Here is a 27,537-nt window from a genome sequence, read left to right as displayed (position 1 = left end):
ATAGGTCTGGTTCCTGCTCCTGCAGGAGATATCCTTTAAGGAACCGATCAGGCTGGGAGCTTCCTCATATCTCATCACTTAGAATCAAGGCAGGTTGCACGATCCCAACCTCCAGTTCTTATCACTCACCACTTGGATATTGAGAGATTAATTCTGCAATCCCTTGAATTATCTGAGGATGTATCTCAAGTTCTTTTAGCTTCAAGAAAGGATTCAACTAGAAATCCGATGGATTTAAGTGGAGGAAGTTTGCATTCTGTGTGAGCAATAGGCCTAGGTTCTTTCGCTTCCTCTGTATAAAAACTGCTTGATTACTTTCTACATTTATTTGAGATTGGTATCAAGACCAATTCTGTAAGAGTCCACTTTAGTGCAATCTGTGCTTACCAACACCAACCATGTTGAAGGTAAACCTATCTCTATACAACCTTTGGTTTTACTTTTCATACAGACTCTGCTTTATTTGCAGTCTCCCATCTGAACTCCTGCTGTGACCTGGGTCCTCAGTGTAATTTTGCACCAGCCACTGAAAGCTCCCTTTGAGCCACTGTACTCTTGTGACCTGAAGTACCTGACTGGAAGGTTGTATTTTTGGTAGTGGTTACTTCAACGTGCAGGGTCAGTGAGCTTCAGGCTCTAGTAACTTACCCATTTTATACCAGGGTTTGCCATGATAGAGAGGTCCTGTGCACCCATCCTAAGTTCTTGCCTCAAGTGGTGTCGGAATTCTATCTTAACCAGTCAATTGTTCTTCCAACATTTTCCCCCAGGCCACATGTACACAGAAGTAAACAAGCCCTGCACAGTTTGGACTGTAAGAGAGCCTTGGCCTTATACCTGGAATGGACTGAAGCCCATAGAAATTCCATCCAACTTTTTCTTTCTTATGATGCAAATAAGTTGGCGATCATCGTTGTCAGACAGACTATATACAATTGGCTAGCAGATTTCATCTCTTTCTGTTATGCCCAAGCGGGGTTGAATCTGATAGGCCTTGTCAGGGCACATTCTGTCTGAGCCATGGCAGCATTGGTGGCGCACCTGCAATCAAACCCTATTTAGGAGATCTGCAGGGCTGTGATGTGGAGTTCTCTCCATTCCTTTGCATCTCGTGGCCGACACAACAGGAAATTTAGCCAATCTATCCTTCAGATTCTGTTTGTGGTGTTGAATCCAATTCTTTCCCACCCAGGACCCATTGATATCTGTTCCAGTCTGCCCTCCTCGTAGGTTAAGAATAAAATACAAAAGAGGCTTGTTGCCAACAATTACATTGTTGTTATGCCCATTAGAATTTGTTTGTTACCCCTTTTTTCGTTCTGGGCAGCCTATAGCTAGGGATTACCCATGTGTGAAGACTGCTGTCTTGCTTTCCTTGGAGAAAGCAGAGTTGCTTACTTGTAGCAGGTGTTCTTTGAGGATAGCAGGATGTCAGTCCTCACAAAATCAGCCCACCTCCCAGAGAAGTAAGTTTCTCAAGTAGTTAATTTCATTCTTTGCTAAATACAAGACTGAAGACGCACTATGTGGACACATGATATAATGGCATGCCCCGTGAGGCTCAATCAAAGTTCTGGAAATTTTGACCCAGTTTTCAATGCTGGGCTCCATTAAATGATGTCATCCATGTATGAAAATTGACGTCCTGCTGTCCTCAGATAACACCTGTTACAGCTAAGCAACTTTGCTTTACATAGGTAATAATTTTAACACACAAAAATGTGCACTAAACCTGTAGTAAAACAATGTGCCAAGCCTAGAACACTTTATTACATTGTCCTTAAAAAGAGGGGTAAATAGCCTTAATTAATCAAATCCAAAGTAATAAGTTATTTTCCCTTGAACATATGTTGGTGAACCATTTAAAAGCTTTCTACTTTACAAAAAGCAGCAATATATGTTTCATTTGATAATCTGGTATTGTATTTACTGCAGTTCACTTTTTCAAGGAGAACCAAGGCTCACTTTATAATGTATATACTGCCCTCCTGTGTTCAGCAACTTTTTTATGTACATTGAAGAAAAACATTTCATTTCAAATTGTGGTGTGTTAGATAAGTACATTCAGGGAACTGAATCATGCTAAATTTATAGTTCACCTGCTTAAACTATCAGAAGTTTCTCCCAAGGTGACAGTAGCATATGAGTACAGTAATCAGTGCTTGATAATTATTTGAGCCTTTACACCTCCAGAGCAGTGTTCTCAACCTGTGATCCGCAGATGGCGGTTTGCTAGACCATAACTCAGATCTATGAGCTGTGGGAAGAAACAAAAAGCCTGCACTAAAACGTGGCCAAACAAGCTGCTGCCAGACCACATCCCACAATGGCCACGAAAGAGGAGACCCAACAGGACTCCAGTGCACCCTATATTGCCAGCAGCCAAAGAATGAAGGAGGTCACAGGGCCACCAGCAAACCCCATCTAACTGGCAGACAGAGTGAAGAAGGCCATAAGTTCACTGGAAGCATGAGTGAAGAGGAAGCTGCGGGACCCTCTCCCCCCCACAGATTCCAGGAAAAAGAAAGAAAGAGGCCCAGATGAGAGAGAGGATGTGTTAGCGTGTGTGTGTATGAGAGCCTGTGTGTATGAGAGAAAAGGAGCTTGTATGTGTGTGTTTGTGAATGAGAGAGGGAGTGTTTTTGTATGAGAGGGAGTGTGTGTGAGAGAGGAACATGTGAATGTGAGGAAGTTTGTGTATGTGTGAGAGGAGCATGTGAATGTGAGAGAGCATGTGTGTATAAGAGATAGGGAGCATGTGTATGAGAGGGAACATTTGTGTGTGTGAGAGCATATTTGTATGAAAGAAAGGGGGGTGTATGTGCGTGTATGAGAGAGGAGAAAGTTTATGCACCCTTCTTCCCACCCCTACTATTCCACGGCAATCTCAGGGTGATTGAAAATCAAAAGTTCCCAGGCATGGAGAGTGAGGAATTTTTAAATCCTTATTAGTTGTAATTGTTGGCTGTTATTTGATGTGTCTGATGTTTTGAAATACTTTATTGGTGTTTGGGAAATTTAAAAATAATTTGAGTTTTAAATTATTGAATGTTCTATATTTCAAATTTGAAATATTTTTATTAGTATGGTTTTATTATTGGTATTTTATAATTTTTGATTGTATTTTATATTTTATGAGGAATGTCAATGTTTCTATTTTTCCATTATAGCAATACATACAGAGACTAGCTTCTTGTGGTTTCCAGTTCAGTTTTTGTCTACACATTTGAATTTATACTTTTTTTCTCTGTATTCTGTATTTGGTGAAGATCTGTCTGTGTTCTGCATGTGTGACTTAGGTAAGGTATTCTGCTAGCATGTGGTTTCTATAAAGATCTATAGCAGCCTGACTTGTTTTGTTTCCTTAATAGGACGTGTATTGGTGTTTTATTGCCTGTTTACTATTTGCAGTGTTGCCTTTTCATAGGTAGGGTGATTACTGAGTGCAATAGTTAGGGTATGGCAGATTTCCTATAGATTAGAGTATGGTTTTTGTGGGGTTTTGTATTATACAATGTTTCTGGTAGTGGAGGGAGTTTGTGTTGCTGATACTGAGGTGACAACAGAGTTTGAATATTATTTTTTTATGGTGAGTGGTAAAGGGAAATGTTCTTCTGCTCTGCATCCTTTGTTGGGGGAGTTTTTGTGAACGCAGCAGGGTATTGAAGAATGTGAGATGCAGGTTTTATATTGGGTTTTGTCCCACTCTTATATACAAGAAGTTTTGATTGATGCTCTGGAATAATTTTAATAGTAGTTTTACTTAATGACTGAAACTGGCTGGGGTTTTTTTTGTTACTCAGAAGGTTCTTCTACCTAGAAATGCCACTGACATGCATGTCCAGCACCTTGTGATAATGGTACAAAATGCTTTTATTGGTACCTATAGGATGTCCTATCTTTGCATGTATGGAATTAGGTAACAGGCAGGTATGGAGAGAGCCATTGGACCCCTGCCAAGATCAAACTAACTGGGTGGTTTCCCTGTCACATGTGATTTTCCTTAAAAATAATAATTTAAAAAAAATTCCCTTGGGAGTAGTTGGGAGGGAAATATATGCCCCAAACTTCTCTCCACACCTCCTTTTTAGTGATATGGGCCTGTCTGAAACATCTTTCCTTCCTTCTCCCTTCCCCACCAGTCTCTTACTCTTGACGGGCCATCAAAATCCGACGCACATGTTCATTCGGCCATCCGATTTTATAACATGCACGTGCCGGCGTGCACATGTTATAAAGTTGGCATGTCCATGTGAGCACTCCTTTTAAAATTTACTTCATAGTCTTTTCTCCTCTGTGTGAAAAACACTCATAAAGTTGCCAAAATCATCATATGGCTGCAAACTCCATGTTTGCATTGCTTTAGGCCTGCACTTTTTACTCAGTCAGTGTGCATAGCAGTAGGCCTCAAGTTAATGATGCACATCCTGTTTTGGGTCACTGGCGTTTACCCTACATTCCCAGCCAATCTGTTTTCTCTCTCTCTTTCCCTCCACCAGTCCTCTATCCGTCTCTCGCTCTCTCTCCCATCTTGCCAATCTCTCTCTCCACCAGTCCATTCCCTCCAGGCGCTCCACATCCAGACAGATCCAGCTGTGTGACTGCCTGCAATTACACTGCATACTTTACTCAATATGAGTGCATTCTTGCACATTTACTGCTGTCTTTGCTATTATATGTATTCGGTTTATATCAGTAAGATTTATTTGAGTTATATATATTATGAATGAGTCTGGTGTGCATATAATTATTTCTTTTTATTACATTAATAACTTCTACATACAGCACATAACTGCAGGTGAAAATGAAGGAGGTCCATGAAAATTTTGGAGGTTGAAAAGAGGTCCATGCTCCCATAAAGGTTGCTAACCCTGCTCTACAGTGATTCATCTAATTGTGGTGCCACTTTGTATTATGGCACACTTTCTTTAGCTTTGTGTGAAATCTACAGTTACAGTAATGGCAGGGCCAGCGGAAGCACTAGGCGGCGCAAGCAGTGGTATACCGAGGGGAGGTCAGGCAGAGCCAATGCCCCCAGGCGCAGGCCAGAGGGGGGCGTTGATGGCCGACATGGAGGCCCATACCACTGCCAGTGGACCTCATCTCACCAGCGGGTAAGCAGGGAAATACTGCTGTGCTGTGTGCCGGATGACCACAGTAGGAAGATCGGCGGGGCCATGGTGGAGCTTATTTCACCACGGCCCAAAGATAAAGGTCACGTTCAAACTTGTAGGTGCTCCTCCTCCTTCCTGCCTGCGCGGCCCCGGAAGAAAAACGTTGCCGGAGCCACGTGGGCAGGAAAAAGGAGGAGCATCGGCTGTGTACAGAAGAAGAGCAGCGTTAATGGGCCGCTGCATATCCCACGTCACGGTGGCCCAAGAAGAGAAGGAAACCCGGTAGCAGGGCCGCCTCGGATTCCACGTCGCAGCAGCTCAAGAAAAGGAGGAGGCCTGGTAGCAGGGCCACTGCGGATCCCATATCGCAGGCGGCCAGAGAAGATCAGGGCCGCCGCAGAGCCCATCTTGTGGCAACCCGTGCAGAGGAGGCCCAGAGGTGAGAGAGAGGTTGAGGGCTTGTAGAGAGTGTGTGTGTGTGTATGAGATGAGTTGAGAGATTGTGTGTGTGAGAAAGTGAGTTGAGAGACTGTGTGTGGGAATGAGGACCTGAATATTTGGAGAGACAGCATGTGAGAGCCTCTGTGTGAGAGGAACAGCATGTGGGAGTGAGAGAGCCTGTGTGAGAATGAGACAGCATGTGTACGAGAGAGACAGCGTGTATGTATCTATGTATGAGAGTGAGAGCTGTGGATGAGTGAGACTGCATGTGAGTGTGCGAGCCTGTGTGTGTGTGTGTGTGTGTGTGTCTGTATATGTGTGTGTGTATGTGTGAGATAGCGTGTGAGAATGAGAACCTGATTGTGTGTTTGAGGGAAGAAGACAGATGGAGAGAAAAGAAACAGAAAAAAAGACCCTGTAAAAGGAATTGGCAAAAAAAAAACAAGAAAGGGAAGGTGGATACAAAAGCCTGTGACCAACCGATTAGAAAACTAAGATCAGACAGCAAAGGTAAAAAAAAAAAATTACTTTTTAGTGATTGGCACATGTAATCTTTGGGAATGTGCAAGAGTAGCATTTTCTCTATGCTGATTTCGCACTGTATGAGATCGGCATGGAGGAAGTGGAAGTCTGCAAATATTTAATACCGCAGGCCTGCACAGAGGAGGCAGCAGTGCCAGTAGCAGCATTCAGCACCTCCCCAAATATCCACATGGCAGCAGTGACAACAGTAGCAGAGGAATGAGAGAGGCTCTGAGGTTGCTGGCAAAAGAAAGAGAGGGGGGTCTGCCTTCAGTGTGTGCAAGTGTATGAATAGGAGTCTGCCTGGGGATGTATATGTGTGAATGTATGGGTGCCTGCCTGAGGCTGTATCTGTATATGAGAACGAATGGGTGTCTTCCTGGGGTCTGTCTATGTGAGAATAGGTGCCTGCCTGTGTGTGGTGTATGTGTGTGAGAATGCATGGGTGCCTGCTTGGGGATCTGTGTGTGTGTGTGAATGAATGTGTGCATGCCTGGGGGGTAGGGAGGGAGCAGTGTAAGAATGAATGGGAGCTGCCTGGGGGTCAGTGTGGGTGTATATGGGTGTGTGTGTGTGTGTGTGTGTGTGTGTGTGTGTGTGTGAGAATGACTGGGAGCTTGCCTGGGTGTGTGTGTTTTTGTGTATGTGAGGGAGCCAGTGAGAGTGAGAGCATGTGTGTGTATGAGAGAATCCAGGGGAGTGAGAGCTCGTGTGTGGGGGGCAGAGAGGGTCTTAGAGCGTGAAAGTGTGTCAATGTCTGTTAGAGAGAGGGAGGTTATGGTGGGTATAAGAGCATGTGTGTGTGTATGTGACAGTGTATGTGTGAGAAAGAATGAACATGTGAGAGTGTGTGAGAGAGAGGATAAAGTTTGTGCGCTCCCCTAACCTAATCCTTGACAATTTCAGAGTGACTGGAAATCAAGAGTTCCCAAGTATGGACTGCAGGGGCTTTTTTAAATCCTTATTAGTTTTAATTACTGGGTGTTATTTGTTATGTATGCTGTCTTGAAATATATTATTGGTGCTTGGGAAATTTTTTAAAAAATGTATTTGATTTTAATTAATAAAAATTATTCTATTTATCAGTAGTTGTAATTGATGCTTTATGTTTCTTGATTTTATTTCTTTTATGAGGAATGGTGGTTCTGTTTTTCCATTGTTACACTCAGAATCTGGCTTCTTGGGGTTTCCCTTTCAGTTTGTCTAATTTGTGATCCTTTATTCTGTATTTGGTGAGAGTCTGTCTCTGCTTTGTGCGTGTGACCATGATGAGAGATTCTGCTAGCGTGTCTGTGTAAGGATCTATAGCAATCGGGTTTGTTTGTTTCCTCAATAGGTGGTGTATTGGTATTCTAGGACCCAGTGTAATATTTACCCTTGCTTTTTCACAGGTAGGGTTATTGTTGTTTGAGTCCTTGGTGATATTACTGTTATGTTACGATAGGCTAGCTGTATAGATTTTGAGTGTCTTTTTTGTGGGGTTTTGTGTTAGTTCACAATGTTTCTGGCAGTGGAAGGTGTTTGTGCTGCTGTTACTGTGAGGTGATATCAGAATTTGAAAATTTTTTTTTGTTTGATGAGTTATAAGGGAAACATCCAAGCTCCATTGTTTGGGGGAATTTCAGTGGATGCACAGAGTTACAGAACTGGAGGTGCAGGATTTATGTTGACATTCTGTCCCTTCCTATAAATTCCAGACTTCACTCTCATAGCCATATAGAATTAGTTGAATAAAGCTATCAAATAATTTTAATAGTAATTTTACTAGAGGTGTGAAACTGGCCTGCTTTTTAAAATTATGTAGAAGACCCTTTGGTCTTTCTTATTAAGACTTTTTTTATAGCCAGTTTTAAAGCAGGATCCATGCTATGGAGGTGGGTATGATGAGGAAATGTCATTTTGGGCCCCCCCCCCCCCCCCCCCCCAATTCTTCTGTCTAGAGATGCCACTGATTTTCTGTGGCCTTAAGCAAAAGTACAAGAAGGATTGGGGGGGTGCTGGAGAGACACACAAATGGATTAGCCTTCGGGCACCAGAGACCCTTGGTTACGCCACTGGACGTGATCCATATGGGGCCGCAAGCGGCGGCAAAGAGGAGTGATGTTTTGGCAGGCTACGAGCAGCGCCCAACTTGCTTGCAGCCCAGAAAACCACACACTCGGTGGACACAATCAAGAATGAGTTAGGAGTCAGGGCCAAGACCGTGGGGTGATGGCGTAACCAGGAGGGGAGTTTAGAGGCGCAAGGCAGCAGGTTCGCCTAGGGTGCCTAATCCCCTTGCACCGGCCCTGACTAATGGAGATACAAGATGCATAGGAATCTTATTCCTAAAAGAATGATGGGGAACTCTGTTCTGCCACCCAGAGAATTCCAAGGCCCTGTCAATATTTATAAGTCCTTTGATTGTTAAACTAATCCACTCATCCATAAAATGTCCATTAACTTTTTTTTTTTAGGGTTCAAACTTTATTAATATTCAACCATCATTACAAAGCGTAAATTAAACCATATGTTTACATTTGTAAAGACGAACCCATTCCATACTTCCCTCCCCCCTCCCACCCTCCTAAGAGGATAGATAAGTGTACAATTGCATGTGATTCATTGTTAAATGGAGAATTATAGACATAGGAGAACACTTAATAAGGAATAGGAATTACAAGAGTTTTACAGTTGTCATGGAAAACCCCTCTTCATTAGTATCAGTGCAGGGGTCTCATGTCATCATAACCGGGCGTTCTGCATATTTGTCCTGCCAGTCCAGTGAGAGATTTTGTAGGAATGGGGCCCAAAGTTTGGTAAATGCCCCTTGCTTGCGAGGTTCAGACAAAATCCAGGTACGATGATCCAATTGTAATAGGGTAAACATCTCAGAGATCCAAAAGTCTAGCATTGGAGAGCCCTGTTGAATCCACTTTGCCAAGATGCCTTTTCTCACCAAACCCAAGGCTTTATTTAGTAATAAGTCATGGCAATGTTCCTCTTCTGAGCCGACCGGTCCCACATCAAGGATTGCCAGTTCAGCCACCAGTGGGGAGGTATCCCATCCATAACTTTTGTCATGTATGCCCATATTTTGGACCAAAATTCTTGGATCGGAGGGCATGACCACATTCCATGGGTTAGGGTTGCCGCCTTATCCTGACATTTGGTACATGCCAGGGTAGAAATAATTCCCAAATTATACGCGCGTGCAGGTGAAATAATGACTCTGGGGTGGATTTTAAAAGGCGCGCGAATAGCCTACTTTTGTTTGCGCTCCAGGCGCAAACAAAAGTACGCTGGATTTTAGTAGATACGCGCGGAGCCGCGCGTATCTGCTAAAAACCTGGATCGGCGCGCGCAAGGCTATGGATTTTGTATAGCCGGCGCGCACCGAGCCGCGCAGCCTACCCCCGTTCCCTCCAAGGCCGCTCCGAAATCGGAGCGGCCTCGGAGGGAACTTTCCTTTGCCCTCCCCTCACCTTCCCCTCCCTTCCCCTACCTAACCCACCCGCCCGGCCCTGTCTAAACCCCCCCCTTACCTTTGTCGGGGGATTTACGCCTCCCAGAGGGAGGCGTAAATCCCCGCGCGCCAGCGGGCTTCCTGCGCGCCGGGCTGCGACCTGGGGGCGGGTACGGAGGGCGCGGCCACGCCCCCGGACCGCCCCGGGCCGTAGCCACGCCCCCGTACCCGCCCCCAAAACGCTGCCGACACGCCCCCGAAACGCCGCGACGACCGTGCCCGCCCCCGACACGCCCCCGACACGCCACCCTCGGAGAACCCCGGGACTTACGCGAGTCCCGGGGCTCTGCGCGCGCCGGGAGGCCTATGTAAAATAGGCTTCCCGGCGCGCAGGGCCCTGCTCGCCTAAATCCGCCCAGTTTTGGGCGGATTTAGGCGAGCAGGGCTCTTAAAATCCGCCCCTCTGTGTATTAGCCTCAGGTATTGTTCACAACTCTGCACTGCTGGCATAGCTTGGAGGTAGAATTGAATGGCCTCTAGCAGATTTTCCTCCATCACTTCGCGTTTCAGGTCTCTACTCCAGAGTTCCGACAGTGTCCACATGCCCGTATGTGTCGTGACCTCCTGTAGCATTTTGTAAAGAGATGCTAGGGATTGTTTCCGAGCTTTGAAAAGCCCACCAGCCTCTGGAATGGTCCAGAGGTGACATGAGCCGCAGTCTACCCTAATGATTTAGCTGTAAAGCTCGCTATCTGGAGGTAATAGAGGAACTCGTGGGGACTCCAATCAAACAGTTCTTGACATCGAGCAAATGTATATACTTTGGAAGTGTTCGGATCTATGAAATCTGCAATGGTGGTTAAGCCCCGCTGTTCCAGCTTTTGATAGAAGGGCCCAGCTTGACCTGGAATAAATTTGGGGTTACCACATAAAAGCAATAACAACGAGGACTTTACATCCAGATGCATTCTTTTGCGTATGTTACGCCACCCATACTGTCCGTAGACTACCAGTATATTATGTTGCATCTGGAAAGAGAGGTCACGAGGAGCTGCATGGAGGATAAATTTTAAATCCAACAGCTGGGCTAATTTGCTGTCTAACGATATATCTGAAAAACAATTACTTCCACATACCCAGTCCCCTATAGTACGTAAGGCACATGCCAAATTGTATAGGGAAATATTAGGGAACCCCCACCCTCCAAGCACTGCCGATACCATCAGTTTCTTAAAGGCAATTCTTGGTTTACGTTTGCGCCACAGGAAGGCTGTACAGATTCCTTGTAGCTTGCATCCATCCATATTTGATAAGACTAGCGGCATTATTTGTAAACATAGCGTAGTTTTGGGATGAGTGCCATCTTGAATACGGCTATCCGTCCCATCAGGGACCTGAGAATGAACCAAACGCTTCAAAGGTCTGCAAACGTTTTGGGAGAAAACTGGGCGCTCGTTGGATGAATAGCAGGATGAATAGAAATGTATTTGGAAGCGCCAACCCCTTATACTTGGTAATCTTATCCAGGATAAGTTGTATGGCATGAACTAAGGGTTCCAATGATAGAATGAACAATAAGGGGGGACATTGGACATCCCTGCCTAGTGCCTCTAGTTAGATAGAAGGGTTTCGATAAACATCCATTAACCATTAGCCATGCCCCTGGATTGGAGTAAAGAACCTGGACTGCCTGATAGTAAAAGCCTTCAAATCCCATTTTCTCCAAGGTATATCTAAGAAAGGACCAAGACACACCCTGTCAAATGCCTTTTCGGCATCAAATCCCACAAGGACTGGATCAACAAATTTGTGTTGTTGGCAAGGGTGAAGGATTTGAGCTAGTCTACGTATGTTTATGCTAGATCTTCTACCTTTTACAAAACCTGCCTGGCCTGCTGAGACCAAGGAAGGTAATATATCCCCTAATCTATTCGCTAATACTTTGGCAAAAATTTTTATATCTATGTTGAGCAGGGATATTGGACGATACACAGACGGGGAGTCCGGCGCTCGACTGGGTTTGGGTAATACTATAATTATAGCCATTCAGAGCGAATCTGGCATCATACCTCTGCTTGTCATGGTGTTAAAGAGTGCTGCCATATTGCCTCCAAAATCCAAACGGACCTTGAGACTCTGTAAACCCTGGATCACCTTTAAAATCTCCCATTCCTGTATCGGGGCATTTAATTGGGCTGTCTACGAGGTAGTAAGTCGGGGCAGGGTAATGGATTGCATGAAACACTCCCTCTCCTCTATATTTTCTGGGTCCGTACTATATAACTCCCGATAAAAGTCCTGAAACAGGGTTGCTATATGTTCTACCGTAGTGGCACACTTTCCTGCTGGGTCTTTAAGATGGGTTATATGATTAGATTTCCTGTCCCCTTTGACAAGGTGGGATAACAATTTCCCCACCTTATTTCCATAGATATAGAGGTGATGCTTTAAGGAAAACAGGGAGGAGGTCGCCCGTTTGTGGAGCAGCTCAAAAGATTCATATATCGTTTTTAGGCATCTAGACATTTATTCTTTTAACAGCTTTATATGTACCAGTTTTTTAAGTTACTTGTCAACCGTATTTTTTTTTTTTAATTCTTTATTTATCCATTTTCTTCAATTTACAACATGAATTAATGTTTACAACATATTCTGCAAACATTATATCCAAAATTACAGTTATAAAGATCAGGAAAGTCTATGTTTCTAAATAAAACTAGAACCAATATAATATAACATAATCAATTGTTATAACATTAGGAGAAAAATAAAATAAAGCGGTATTTATTTATTTTTTTTAATCACTGGATAGGTTCGGTTTTTCTTGCTGTTTTTTTAAATTTTCCAAATAAATCTTCATTTGTTCTGGCTCAAAGTAGACAAACCTTTTCCCTTGGATTTGCAATACACACTTACATGGGTATCTCATATTTACCTGTGCTCCCAATTTTCTAGCTTCTTGACTCAATTGCACAAAAGCTTTTCTGCGTATCTGAGTATCTTTAACTATATCGGGGTATATTTGCAATTTTTGGCCTAGATAGATCTTATTTCGATTTTTTAAGAAGGTCCTCAAAATCATATCTCTATCAGCTACTTGGTTAAATGAGAGAAATAGAGTTCCCTTTGCTCAATTTGATCTTCCGATGGTGTTTCTATATAGGCCATTAAATCGAGATCTAAATCGACCTTTGCACCTTCTTTCTTCTCATTTTTTCCATCCTTGGATGGAACAAAATATATTTTTGAGATAGAGGGCATTTTATCTATAGGTAATAATAATATTTCCTTAAGGTATTTCTTAAATTGTTCTCTGAGAGAGATCAATTTGAGATTGGGGAAGTTTATGACTCTCAAATTTTGATAAATTAAGATATCAAAATTTGAGTGTCAACCGTATTTTAAGCGCAGTTTCTCATTCCCATGTTACTTGTCAAGCGCACTCTCCACTTTTAGCTGGTCTACCAAGTCAGGGAGGCCCAGCTCATTTGGCAGCCAAGTCTCGAACAACTTAATTAGATTGTCGTCCGTAACTTGCTCATCCAGACCCACAAACCGCAAATTTGACAGGCGCAACCGGTTTTCCAAGTCATTGATTTTGGAGTCTTGCGCCGAGACTAGTTTTTCCAGTTTGTCTATTTTCTTTTGGAGCATGAGGGAGTCGTCGTCCACCACGTGGATGCGGCCCTCCATCACATCCATGCGTGCATTGTAGTCTGCTAGGGAATTCCGGATCTCGGCTATTTGGGAGGAAATCTCCTCAAATTTGGGGTTGAGGGCAGCCACAACCGCAACAGTTATAGATGCTGTGGAGGAAGCAGTACTTGCGTTTTTGGGACTCTCTGGCATGGCGGCAGCCATCTTGGTTTCTGGTTTTGCCGGCTTGACTTTATCCTTCCGTGGCAGGCGATTAGACATCCTGTTTCGGATTGCTATTTTTTCACAATTTCCACTGACCTGGTTTCCAGAGCTACTTTTTCCGACCCTTCAGGAGGTGATCCGCCAAGAAGATTGGTTTTAATTTTCAAATCTCTGCATGGACTTGCTCCTCACTGTTTTTCCTCTGACTTACAAGTTTATTGCCCACATCACACCCTGTGTTCAATGACAAAATCTCTACTAGACATACCATATTTTAAGCAGATGCATTTAAAAGAATCATGCAAGTGTATTTTCAGAATGGTTGGGCCACTCCTCTGGAACAAACTACCAGAACCCCTGAAAGCATGATAGGATTTGGTTAATTTCAGGAAACAACTGAAAACATACCTTTTTTTCTGAGGTTTTTGCTAATCTTTAAGACATTCAGAATTTTCATGGAAGGGTGGTATTTGTTGAGACAGACTGGTGTTGCATAATGGCAGGAGGTTAAGATGGGGTTGGCGATAGCTAGCTAGTTTAATGATGTTTATATTGTTTGTTTTAATTTTTTAGTTGGTTTGTATTGTATGTTCTGGTTTTATGTTCCAATTCTGTATGTATTGTTGTTCCTCACTGAGATTTGTGGATTAGCAGGTTACAAATTATATAAATAAATAAGTAAAATAAAATAAATAAATACTTGCTATGGGTCTGTCATTCCAGAAAAGTTTCTTCTTCCTTTGGTTCGTCCTTTTGCTTCTATGGGTCATCATTTTTTTTTTTTTAATTTATCAATTTCCAAATACAAATCAAGAGTAAACTTAATTTTGAAAAAAAAATAAAGATCCCGTACAATTAAAAAAAATAATCATAACTATTAATGATGAAATATAAACAGTACACAATACAGAGGAAGCGAGCCATGACAATCTAAAAGGAAATTAATGAAATAAAGGGAAAAAAAGAAACAGGCAGGAAGAAGCCGCCTAATATGCTTGTGAGAGTCCTCTAGGAGATTTCCATCAAGTTGATATAGAAGAAGGATATCTGAAGGGGATCTACAACGAACCCTATCTTAGTACTCAAGAAAGCAATAAGCTGAAGACTGTTTAAAAAAAAAAATTAAACCTTGATATTTGACATCACATTTACATGGATAATTGAAAGAAAAAATAGCACCAAGCTGCTAAACTAAGCGTGCATAAAAAGAAACTTCTCCTGAAAAAAATCCTAAGTTATCTGGCTAAATTTTAGATAACTAGCTAAGTGCCCAAATATTCATTTATCCAGATAACTTCTGAGTTGTCCATCTAAACACTTCTGAATATGGTCCTCCTATTGTCCAGTTCCTAATCGCATTTTTTAAACGTTCTATTTAATTATGAAGCAATACATTGTTCTTAACCAAACAATGTTCTTTATCTTGAATTTTCCCAACATTGGTCTTAATCTTCAAACGTTGTCTATGTTCATTCACTTCCGATTCCACGTCTTTAAATTTATGAGGAATCTCTTGGACTGTGAAGAATGTACTTGTATCTAGCCATACAAATATTGTTCCATTCTCTGAATTGCCTTCCAAACACCTTCCAAAGTTACACATGTGGTCTTACCAATGCAGAGCATTGCACAGACAGCGCCACAGCTCTCTTCTTGGGGGTTCCTCCTGTGGACTTCTCCTTGGTATTTCACCTTGCTTGGTTCTCTCTCCTAGTACCTTTCAATGCTGTACAACTCCCAAAACTGCAACAACTCTAGTGGCTTCCCCACCTGCAGCTTCTCGGCACCTGACATCATCAATCAGTACCTTCACATGGGCCTGGCTGAAGCTCATCTCATGGGCTGGAATAGCAAATGATTCTCTCATCACTAGGCTAAGGGTTACTTTATGATCAGGAGCCTCCAACATCCCTCCTTCACTAGAGTTAGATGGGAACCCCAAGGATAAAGCATTGGAGAGATCCATCTCTAGAGACGTGAGCATCCATCAGACCAACCGATATTACACGCACTGTGACTGCAGGGTAGGTCTAGAGCTTTCCTATGCACTTGACCATCTTTCGAAAAGACTAGGGGACACACAATGAAGTTACTGGTAATACATTTATAACTAATAAGATAAAATATTTTGTACTCAATGCATAATTAAGCTCAGGAATTCATTGCCAGAGGATATGGTGAAAATGATTAGTGTAGCTGTGTTTAAAAAAGGTTCAAACAAGTTCCTGGAGGAACAGTCCATAAACCATTATTAAGTTAGAGTTGCAGAAATACACTGCTTATTCCTGGGATAAGCAGTTTGGAATCTCTCTACCCCTTGGGATACTGCCAGGTGCTTATGACCTGGATTGGCTACTGTTGGAAACAGGATACTGGGCTTTATGGATCTTTGGAGAAATATAGCAAGTCTTATGGTTTTATCAATGTGGAAAAGTGCTCCAAGTTGCTGACAATGCTCACTGTTTAAAATCCAACATCTTGGCATGCCCCCAGCCTCTGTGGGTCATCACTTGTAAGTCCCCACTTTTCACTTACCTGAACTTATTACTAAAGTAAGCTTTCCCTTTTTTATGTTACACTTTCTGCTCCATACAGAGATCAGTGCAAAGAAATTAATTATAGTGTAAGCTACACAATGCACCATTATAGTAAGACAATTGTTAATTAGTTTTTACAGTAAATTCACTTTGTGTTTTTCTTTTCTCTCATTCATAGTTGTTTATGAAATGGAATGTGTTATAATATTGCAAAAGAATATCTGATGCAGTAGCTTTGGTAGTGGATACATTTTGTAATATTGCCATAAACAATGGTGCCAGATGTATTTATAAACAATCCATGTAGGTACATATTTAGTCTGTGCTGTCTAAGGCTGTTTTTCACAGCAGAGAAATGTGTGTATTAGATTTTTATTGTAAGGGTAATGTTCATTGGTCTTCAGTCAAGTAGGGGGATATGATCCTAATATTTACTGTAATTGTTTAGATATAATATATAGATATTACATTGAGCTTTGTCCAAATATATAGATCAATTATATAATAACTAGTTAAACAAGCCTCATTCCATGCAACCTGAATAATTTTGGCAGATATACTTGTACAGTGCTGTATTGCCACCTACTGGCTAGATTAATCTGTAATTGTTTTATAAAGCATGGATAAAAAATATTGAACAGATGTTAAAGTAGCAATATTAGCTGAATTAATAGCAATAATACTAGACCTGTTTCTTGGCTCTTTCACTTTCTTTTTTTAATCTTATATCTATACTTCCTTTGGTATTCCAATAAATTTTATTTTTGCTGAGTTCATTTTTTCTGTTTGTTGTGTTTCCAGTTTAAACGTGCACAGAGTCCTGATAAGGATTTACATAGCCTAACTTTATATAAATAAAATGGTGCATGTGGCGAAGCAGTAGGAGTTTTGAAAAACTTTCAACACTAATATAACCTAAAAAAAATGATAAACGGGCATTTCAAATATTTTACTCTGTAAATTGAATTATCTAGTAAACTATTTTGTTTGCATAACAATATTTAAGATATTATTTTGTTCAGTTGTTAAGGTAATGGCAGAGATTCCTCATTTAAAAGAGGACCTGTTCAGGTTTCAAAAAATCTCCTCTTCTTTACAGCATCTAGAATATCTCTCCCTACTCCCACAGAGACAGAGGATTCAGAAACTCAGGATTAAATGGTTTACAGTGGGCTCTAGTAGAACAAGATCTGTGATGAAGATGCACGATTTACCAACATGTGCAGCAACCTGTATACAGCCCCTCCTCCCACAGAGGAGTCAGACATCTAGGATACAGGAATCCAGGGATAAATGAATTACAATAGGCTCTGGCAGAATAAGGCCTGTGATGAAAATATGTTCATTCTTCCTGCTGTAACCCTTGTATAATGCCTTTTCTGCGTTAAAACGCAAAGAAGCTCCAGCAGTAGAATATGAAGTGATATCTGAGAGGGATGTAGTCACTCAGTGTACCCATAAACCCTTAAACATTATCAAAGGTCATAGAAGAATGCTTCATCTGCTGGGAGAATCAATCATCAAAGGAACCAGTTTGGAAATTCATTTTGATGGTGATACAAAATTTACATGCCTTTCATGATCCTTATCTAGTAGAAATGCAAACCAGTTAGTCAAAGCAAAGACAGAAAAAAAGTAGGTACTCTGTTAAGAATGTTAACATCCCATGTGGGGACCAATGACCTCCCTAGAAATTATATCCATACAGTACAGAAAGACTTACAAAATCTAGGGAAGATGATTAGACACATGGCAAAAACTGTTGCCTTTTCTTAAGTAGTACCTGTTCATGGAAAGAGAAAGGAAAAGCTATGCCGAATAGATAATTTCAATTCATCGCTCAAAACATGATGTAAAGAAACTGGTTTTGGATATATTTGAGGATGGAGTCTTGTATGGACAGTTAAAGGTTATGTGGTAAGTATGGCCTACATTTGTCTGTCATAGGAAAGAGGATGCTAAGTGAGAAATTCAAATCATACATTATTAACCATTTAAACTAGAGGGTGGTGGTGGTAGGAGGTGGTCAATGAAATTAGCATGTCATCCCCAAGCAGTACAGGAAGTTGGAAGTGAAAATAACAAAATCAGCTCAAAAAAACCTAAAAAGTTGACTAGGAAGAGCAGCAAACAAAGGGAGAAAAGGTGGAAAGTTATCACCACAAATGCTCTTAGTCTGGGCAATAAAATACCAGAGATCCAGGCCTTAATGGTGGAGGCAGATTTGGACATTGTTGCTGTTATAGAAACTTGGTTCACTGAATCTCATGTTTGGGATTCAGCCTTCCCGGGCTAAAACTTGTTAAGGAAGGATAAAGAGGACAGAAAAAGGGGGGGGGGGGGAGGGGAATAGTTATTTATGTCAAAAACAATATCCAAGCAATTGAAATGCAAGGGACATGGGGTAGTTAAGAAGCATTATGGGCTATCCTAAAAAAAAACAAAAAATAAAAGATAATGACACTTCCCTTTATATTGGTGTGGTCTACAGGTCTCTTAATTCAAACAGAACTGGATAAAGATCTGATCGAGGTCATCCAAAAGGTGGGAAAGAAAGGCGAAGTGTTGCTCATTGGAGATTTTAATCTTCCAGATGTAGGTTGGAGTATCTCTTCTGCAGAATCTATAGGCATGTGCATTCATTCCTCCATTAGTTTGATTCATTTTGGCAGTATGTACTTATCTGACAAATGGATAGCATGTGCACAGAAACAAATGCTGCTTGCATATGTACTCAGTGAGTACCAATGATCATCAGATAGTATGGTTTGATATAGCAAATAGGATATGTTGCAATCACGCGAAGATCCAGATTTTGAATTTCAAAAATACAAACTTTGTCAAAATGGGCATGTATCTGGAGGAAGAAGTAGAAGACTGGGAGAAAATGGGTGAGGTGGAACAACAGTGGTCCAAATTAAAAGGAGCTATTACAAAGGCAACAAATCTCTATATCAAAAAGTAAACCAAGATAAAAGGGAAAATAAACCAATCTGGTTCTCAAAGGAGGTGCCTGAAAAAATAAAGGTGAAAAGACCTATAAGAAGTACAAAGGTCCCCAAAAAGAGAAAGATAGAGACGAATACTTGGTGAAAGTGAGAGAGATGAAGGAAGAAGTTAGGATAACAAAATATGAAGTAGAAGAAAGGATTGCTAAAGAGGTAAAAAGAGGTGACAAAACATTTTTCAGAAATATCAAAGAAAGGAAGACGGACCAAGGTGATATATTGAAAGGTGAAAAAGAACAATGTGTGAAGAAAGATGGAGAAATGATAGAAATATTAAATACATTCTTCAGTTTGGTGTTCACTAAAGGAGATCCTGGAGATGAACCATTGCTGGTTGACAAGACCATGGATAGATGTAGGGTAGATTCAAATCCATTTACAGAAAAGCATGTATGGGAAAAACTAGGAAAACTGAAAGTTGACAAGGCCATGGGGCCAGGTAAGCTACATCCTAGGATGTTGAGGGAGCTCAGAAGTGCTGGTAGGTCCACTGGAAAGATCTGTTCGATAGATTCCTGGAGTGTTGCAGTGAGATTGGAGAACAGAAGTAGTTGTCCTGATTCACAAGAGTGTTAGCAGAGAGGAGGTTGGAAACTACAGGCAGGTTAGCCTCACCTCAGTGGTGGGGAAATTAATAGAGATTCTGCTAAAGGAAAGGATAGTGAACTATCTACAAACCGATGGGTTGCTGGACCTGTGGCAATATGGATTCACCAGGGGAAGATCATGTCAAACAAATCTAATTGATTTTTTGACTGGGTGACTAGAGAGTCGGATCAAGGAAGAGCACTTTGTGATTTACTTGGATTTCAGCAAAGCCTTTGATATGGTCCCACATAGGAGGCTTGAGAATACAATGAAAAGCTTGGGAGTGGGTGCCAAGATGGTGGAGTGGATTACTAACTGGTTGACTTACAGGAGACAATGCGTAATGATAAATGGAGCCTACTCTGAAGAGGGAACAATATTAAGTGGATCAGTTTTGCAACAGGTTTTTTTTCAATATCATTGTGAGCAACATTGTGGAAGGGGTAGAAGGTAAAGTTTGTCTATTTGCAAATGATACTAAGATATGCAACAGAATAGACATGCCTGAAAGAGTAGGGAGAATGAAAAGTGATTTAAGAAACTTGAAGAATGGTTGAAGATTTGGCAATGCCAGGAAGTATAGAGCCATGCATCTGGGATATTTTAATCCAAAAGAGCTGTATGTGATGGGGAGTGAAACATTAATGTACATGAACTGGGAAGAGGGATCTTGGGGTGAGAGTGTCTAATGATCTGAAGGTAGCAAAGCAATGCGACAAAGTGATCGTTAAATCCAGAAGAATGCTGGGCTGCATAGAGAGAGGAATAACCAGCAGGAAAAAGGTAGTGATAATGCCCTTGACAGGTCATTGGTGAGGCCTCACCTCGAGTACTGTGTTCAGTTCTGGAGCCCGTATCTCAAAAAGGATAAGGACAGAAAGGCAACCAAAATAGTGTGGGGTCTGTATCCAGAGACTTATGAGGAGAGGCTGAAGGATCTAAATATGTGTTCCCTGGAAGAGAGGAGATGTAGGGGAGTTATGATACAGACCTTCAGATACCTGAAAGTTTTTAATGATGCACGAATTTTGAATCTTTTCCATTGGAAAAGAAACTGTAGGGGGGGGGGGGGGCTAACTTAGAACTAACATCAGGAAATATTTCTTCACAGAGAGAGTGGTGGAAGCCTAGTATGCTCTTCATGAAGGAGTGGTGAGAATGAAAACAGTAAAAAAAAAAAGAGCATGGTATTAACACTGTGGTCCCTAAAGACTAGAGGTTGGAAATGAAGAAAAGGATGCATAGGGGTAACCTGCACAGAACAGCAGTTACTACCCTTAACGGAAAGCACAGGGATTACTACCCTTAACCAATTAGCCTTGATGCTTGTGACACAACTGCAACATCACTCTCTGCTTTGATAGCAGAGGGAAAAGGGGAATTGGATTCAGAAGATAGCCAGTGCTTGGCCCCAACTTTTACAGTCTAGGGTATCGACACACAAACATAAGGAATAAAGCTCAGGACTGCTTCCATGGCCAAGTCCAAAAGCAAAGCATGCTCAAACAGTATTGTCTGAAATATCAAGAAGGCTGCTCACCCAGTAAAAATGTTGCTAGCAGTCATTTTGTTATGGGTTTGTCAGTTCCTAGTTTTGATTTTAAATATTGCTACCATTAACAAAACACTTGGGAGTAACCTGCACAAAGTGGCAGTCACTACAATAAGAATCTTGTTGGCAGGTGGGCTTTGTGGTGGGGAGGCGATCCACTGTAAACATTCATAGAGTGATGGTAGCTTTAGAGCGGTGCCATTTGCAAGAAGTCCATGACCCTCTATTAGTTACCTGTGACGCGGAAAAAGCGTTCGATAGAGTCGCCTGGCCCTTTCTATATCGAGTGCTTCATAAATTGGGCCTTGTGGGGAGGATTTTTGATTACATTACTCTCTTATATACTAATCCCACGGCTAGAATCTTGGTCAATGGGGACCTTTCAGCAGAATTCAGTCTCCAAAGAGGCACTCGCCAAGGCTGTCCACTGTCGCCCCTTCTCTTTATTATGACCGTGGAACCATTGGTGGCAGCCCTAAAAGCATCAAAGGGGGTTACGGGAATATCGATAGGCAGTAGATGTTTATTGACTCTGCTTTTTGCGGATGATATACTGCTGCTATTGTCAAATGCAAGGACGGCTCTCCCTGCTGCTATACAGATCTTCAGCCAGTATCAATTACTGTCAGGGTTTAAACTGAACTTGGATAAGACCGAGGCCTTAGATATTTCTGGTGAACTCAAAGCCGCCTGGCCTGATTTTCCGGTGAAGTGGGCTCAGTCTACCATCAAATATCTGGGAATTATAATCCATGCAGATCCAAGATTGTGGTATAGCTTGAATGTCCCGCCCACGATTAGTAAAATGTGTGCGAAACTGGCCAGTTGGCAATCTCTCCCCCTAACTATCCACGGGCGTATAGCAGTCTTAAAAATGGTGATTGCGCCCCAGTTAATATATAAGTTGCTTATGCTGCCGGTGTTACTCAAGGTGAAAGATAGGCGAGTGTTACAAAAGGCCATACGGCGTTTTATATGGCGGAACAAAAAAGCTCGGCTGTCATATGTCACGATGATGGCCCCAAAAGCCCAGGGAGGCTATGGTCTTCCCAACTTTTTATGCTTTAGCAGCAAATCTTCGTTTTTTGGGAGACTGGTTCTTTGGCTCCTCTGATTACACTGACCCACAGCTGATCCACTTCATCTGTGCCCCCCCGACCCTAGCTATGTTCTACATGTTACGGGAGCTGCTTTTACAACCATGAGATCACCCTCTATCCTACTCAAAATGATGCGGAAAGTGTGGCAGGCTACCAGGCGGCTTTTAGACCTCTCACCTCAGGTCTCTTATCAATATCCGTTGAGAGGGTCTTCCAAGATCTCCTTGACGATACTCCCTATACATCCACCACCTGCAGTGGGTGGGAGATGGCCTTTGGGGAAGGTGCTAGATTCCTCTACTGGGCAGATACCGTCTGTGGATCAGTGGCGGGAACTTTTGGAGTTAGGTCCACAACATTTTTTAATTGTTGGGTATTTGAAAGCACAATGTAGGGTCCTTTTACAAAAGGCGCAGGGGGCCATACATAATACCAGATATGAAGAGCTCATTGCATGCTTACAGTTTCACAAAGGTTCTCTGTCTTGTCTTTATGCCTTTTACAATTGTAATACGTCCTTCTCTGTATACAAAATGTTGCTCCCAACCTGGTCCAGAGACTGCCGAGAAGAGCTGGATGAGCGAGCGCTTAAGTATTCGTATGAGTCCATCTTCACAATTACTAATAATGTGGCACTCCGCGAGCTCCAGCAACGCGTTTTTCATCGTATTGTATACTCACCTGCACACGCATATCGTATGAAAGCCGTATCATCAGCTACATGTCTCAAGTGCCCTGAGGAGGACGCCACCCTAATCCATTGCTTATGGGACTGCCCTACTATTAGGGTATTCTGGGACTCCATTCAGCTTCGTCTCTCGGCAATCATGCAGACTACACTGATTTGGTCTTGCTCCTTTTGTCTTCTTAATAATGACAGTGGGGAACACAGCTTGAATGTTGATAATACTGGCTTTCTTTCTAAGGCTTGTCTTATTGCTAAAAAGTGTATATTGTTAAAGTGGCTGGAACCACACCCCCCTACTCAAGAGCTGTGGTCCGCTCTTATGTCTGAGCTTTATCAATTGGAATATGGCTCCAGGTATAAACAGTTTACTCCAAAGAAAAAGCTGGTGTTTCAAGCAATATGGACTGATTACTACAAGTCCCTTTCGCCACTGGTTCAACAAATTGCCCCTTTGGACGTATGACCAAGTTTGCTATGGCATCTCTTTCTGTACTGGTGTCTTTGAGTTGCTCTTCTCTTATGACTGCTATGGTATCACAGTTTTTGTCTGCATCTGCTAGATATGGTTAAGGCTGAGTATTAATACACTCGGTTGTTACCTGTTGCTACTGAATTATCGGCCGGTATGTGCTTGCTATGTGCATGCACACGACACTAAACTCATCATTTGGTTCTCTACAGGGTAGGGGGGCGGGAGGGTGGAGAGGGGGGGGAGTTTGAGTTTGTTGGAAATATAAAACCGGGAATGTCATGCTACAGTTGCTGTATTTTGTGTTTAAATTGTTTTGGAAATGGTGACTGTTCCCAATAAAACATGGTTTAAAAAAAAAAAAAAAAGAATCTTGTTGGACAGACCGGATAAACCATTTGGCCATTTTCTGCCGTCATTTCTGTTACATTGTTACTAACAGACAGACTGATTGAACGCAGCAATTAAACTTCACATTCCACAACGAAATCTCCGCTCTGTGAACAAAGGTTTACTGACAATCCCCTCAGTCCGATCGGCTCAGCTCTTACAAGCGCGCGAGTGTGCAATATCACTCGCAAGCCCCAAACTATGTAACGCACTCCCCTCTGATCTAAGATTACAAATGAATCTCAAAGCTTTTAAAAAGGACTTAAAGACCTGGCTCTTCTCAACAGCATATCAAGATGCCTAACATGCTACTCTTCCTATTTTTAAATACGCCCTAGAGGTCTCTACAATCTTAACTTTTAAATCCTGCCTTTTAACTGATATTTATGCTCTAGTCATTTTTAAATTGAATGTGCTCTTATTGGGGTAGATTTTACAAATTTGCGCACACGCATACTCTTGTTTGCGCACCAGGCGCAAACAAGAGTACGCGGGATTTTAATAGGTACGCGCGTAGCCACCCGTATCTGTTAAAATCCGGGATCAGCGCACACAAGGCTGTGCAAAATCGGCAGCCTGCGCGTGCCGAGCCGCGCAGCCTGCCTCCATTCCCTCCACCCCCCCGCACCTTCCCCTCCCTTCCCCTACCTAACCCACCCCCCCAGCCCTACCTAAATCCCCCCTCCACCTTTGTTGCAGGCATAACTTGCGCGTGCTGGGCCGGCCACCGGCGCGTGGGACCGGAACCACGCCCGCGGCCCCGTCCCCAAATGACGCACCGCCGCGACACCCCCCCCCCCCCCCCTCGGACTCAACATAGGCTTGGCGCGCGCAGGGGGAACTTCGGGCATGTTTTCGGGGGGTGCGCGCGTATCCCTTTGAAAATCTGGCCCATTATGAATAACGTGTACTTGTATTTTAAAATTATAAGTGTAGTTTTCATTCTAAAGTGCAATATTTTACTGTTTTACCTTTCTATTAATTACTTAATTTAATGAATGTATACTGATTGATGCACTGCCTTGTCAACTGTTGTGATGGCTATGCTGAACGACAGTATATAAAAACCAATAAATAAAATAAAAATAAAAATGACCCCATTTTTAGAGGATGATTTTTGACCAATCCTGGCTTTTTGACAGCCATTTGCACTGTGCGCCTTGGTACTCGTAGGGCCTTATTTTCTAAATGTATCGCAGGCGGCAAGGGACGTTTCGCACGCGAAACGTCCCTTTTCGTGTGCGATACCAAAATGGGGGTGGAGTCGGCCCCGGAAGAGGAGGAGTCGGGGCGTCACCGGGGCCGACTCCGCGAAGCTGCCGCGGACGACGAAAAGGTAAAGCCCTTTTCGCGTCCTATTTCACTCCCAATAGCTACACCTCCTATGGTGGCGCTATTGGGTGTGAAATCGGCAGCGATCGCACCGCAATGGTGCGATCGCTGCCAGCTAGCGCAGGCCCGCCCCCCGTTTCGGCCCCCCGCCCCTCATTTCCTAAAGTATCGCAGGCCTGCGATACTTTAGGAAATGAGGCTCATAGTGCCAACTGCAAATGAAAGAAGCAGGAGGTCTATAAATAGTGAGGAGGGAATGGGGTGAGAGAGGGGCTGTTAAGAAGGACTTAGAATGGTGCAAAAAGAGCTGGAGAGGCAGAGGTTGAAAGAGGAAGTCTTCTGGAGAAGGTGAAGGTTCAGAGAGAGAGAGTATCAGCTGGAATGTGGGGTAGGTAAGAGTGGAGTGACTGTTGGAGGGGGAATACACCCCTGCTCATTTGTTTTTGTTGTCATCTGGGGGTCAAATACATTTTTAAGTTCTAAAATGGGGTCACACCGTTTAAAAGTTTGGGAGGCCCTGCTCTAGAACCATGCAGGAGAAGGAAATGTTTCATACAGTAGGTTATGGTTCTTCTTAATCTACATAATTTATTTCAAAAACTGTACATATACAATCTGTATTCATGAAATACCTCTGGATAACTCTTGTTGTGATATGATGCATCCAGTTTAGTAGCCTGAAGCAGTTCTTAGGCTTTGCCTGCTTGGAGAGCTGATGACTTTCTAATGCTTTTGTCTTGTGTCTTGTCAGACTGTCCATTTACAATGCCTGACTACTTTATTTTTCTTGCAGATATTTTTATTGGTTTAGATTTTACTTCACACCTTTTCATTTGTAGCTCAAGGCAAGTTATATTCAAGGTATTTCCCCTGTCCCCAGAGGGCTTTCAATCTAAGGGGGCTGATTTACTAAGGCTTTCCTCTCATTCTCTGTCTATGGGGAAATTGGTTAGTAAATGACCCCCTGAGTTTGTACCTGAGACGATGGAGAGTGAAGTGATGTGTCCAAGGTCACAAGGAAGGGCAGCAAGATTTGAACCTGGCTTCCCTGGTTCTCAGCATGCTGCTCCTAAGCACTGAGCTGCTGCTATACTCCAGTATGTGGCAGGCTATGCATTTACAGAAGCAGTCATAGGCCTCTTTGCAGGCGCAAAGTAGTCATTTTTAAACATTATGTTCAACATAGTTTCATGCTCTTTTAACAGGGACTTAAGTTTTTTTCCAATCCTGAATTCTGTATTTTGCTTTGTTTCCAGGTTACTATTGGTCAACTATTTGCTATTGAGAAACTTGTTATTGAACATCAAGAAAGCTGAATGGTGACAAGAACGCTGTGATGAGCTTTTAGCAGCAAGATTCCTTACGATCTTCAGAACTGTGCTCACAGCAGTGGAGCAACATCCCCCAATGTACTTACATTTGCACTGGTTAATTTACTTTTTGTTAAGGCTGAAAAACATTGAAAATGTACTTGGTATTTGGCAAATTTCGGCTTACATGTTTTTTCCTTGCAGTTTATATATTGTAATATATATATAGAACTCAACCTAATAAAAAAATAGTTGGTTACACATTGTACAAAACTTTCTTCCTCTGTAGCAGAATATTTTTTCTTTGATAAAGAATATGTTGATAGATTCAAATTCGTTTGCTTTAAAAATAAATTCTAGACGCTGTATTCCGGTATGTACTATGATTCTTTAGTAAACTTCTTACTTCTTATGGCAAATCTCAGGGGGAAGTTTCCAAGTATGAAAAGCATAAAAGATTCACATTCTCTATTCCAGGTCATTTTGAATCCTTTCTGATGCCTTGAATCACATCCAAAAATTTAGTGTTTGAATATGATTGGGAAAAGTGAAGTAAGAGAACTTATTAAATGGGAGAATCATACTTCTGCACAAAGACAACCTGTCAATCTTTAACTTAATTTTTCACCTGGCTATTAAGTATTTACGTCTGTTGATATCATACATAACAGCTTGATCTCTCTCTAAACATATGTTTTTAATTAATTTAACCTGTGCCATATGTGTTTTCTGCATGTCATATTTGACTTAGCTTCTGTGTTTGTTTTGCAGGGGTTCCATTTAACTTTGTTGTTCTCTTAAAAAAAATAAAAAGCAATTAAGAGAAACTTAAAAAAATAACAAAATAGGGATAGCACTATTTGATAGATTAGAGATGGAGTCTCCTGTCCAATGAGGCAACTGGAGCTTGAGAGCCTCATGATTGTGATTCAGGTAAGCTCTTGAAAGGCACCAGTATAGCAGTTGCTCCAACTAGAGATAGAAACAAAACTACAAAACCCACACTCATTAACCTTTTGAATATTAATATCCCATAGATGTTTTTCTCCTGTTTTCAAAACCCAATGGTTTAAAACTTCAAAACTTACTTAAAACAACTCTTTTCACACTTGAACATCATTACCACAAGGTTATTAAAGAAGAAAAAAATTTGTTAGTCACATGATGGAGTCCCTTTAAA

At 42.0% G+C, this 27,537-nt stretch overlaps 1 protein-coding gene across 2 annotated transcripts in view; it reads left to right on the top strand.

The window, feature by feature from the left end:
* Nucleotides 1-26,725, top strand: part of LYRM4 (LYR motif containing 4) — a 350,902-nt gene extending 324,177 nt beyond the window's left edge. The window contains exon 4 of one of the 2 annotated variants that reach the window (XM_029590594.1): nt 26,304-26,725. In XM_029590594.1, the coding sequence (XP_029446454.1) occupies nt 26,304-26,370 (67 nt within the window). In that variant the 3' untranslated portion in view covers nt 26,371-26,725. The remainder of the gene's footprint in view (nt 1-26,303) is intronic. The other variant, XM_029590593.1, reaches the window with a different exon arrangement.
* The last annotated feature ends 812 nt before the right edge of the window (nt 26,726-27,537 follow it).

This window comes from Rhinatrema bivittatum, chromosome 2 (genome assembly GCF_901001135.1).
Source record: "Rhinatrema bivittatum chromosome 2, aRhiBiv1.1, whole genome shotgun sequence".
Taxonomy (NCBI): domain Eukaryota; kingdom Metazoa; phylum Chordata; class Amphibia; order Gymnophiona; family Rhinatrematidae; genus Rhinatrema; species Rhinatrema bivittatum.
The sequence above is the reverse complement of the archived record's forward strand: the minus strand, read 5'-3'. Positions and strand labels throughout refer to the sequence as shown.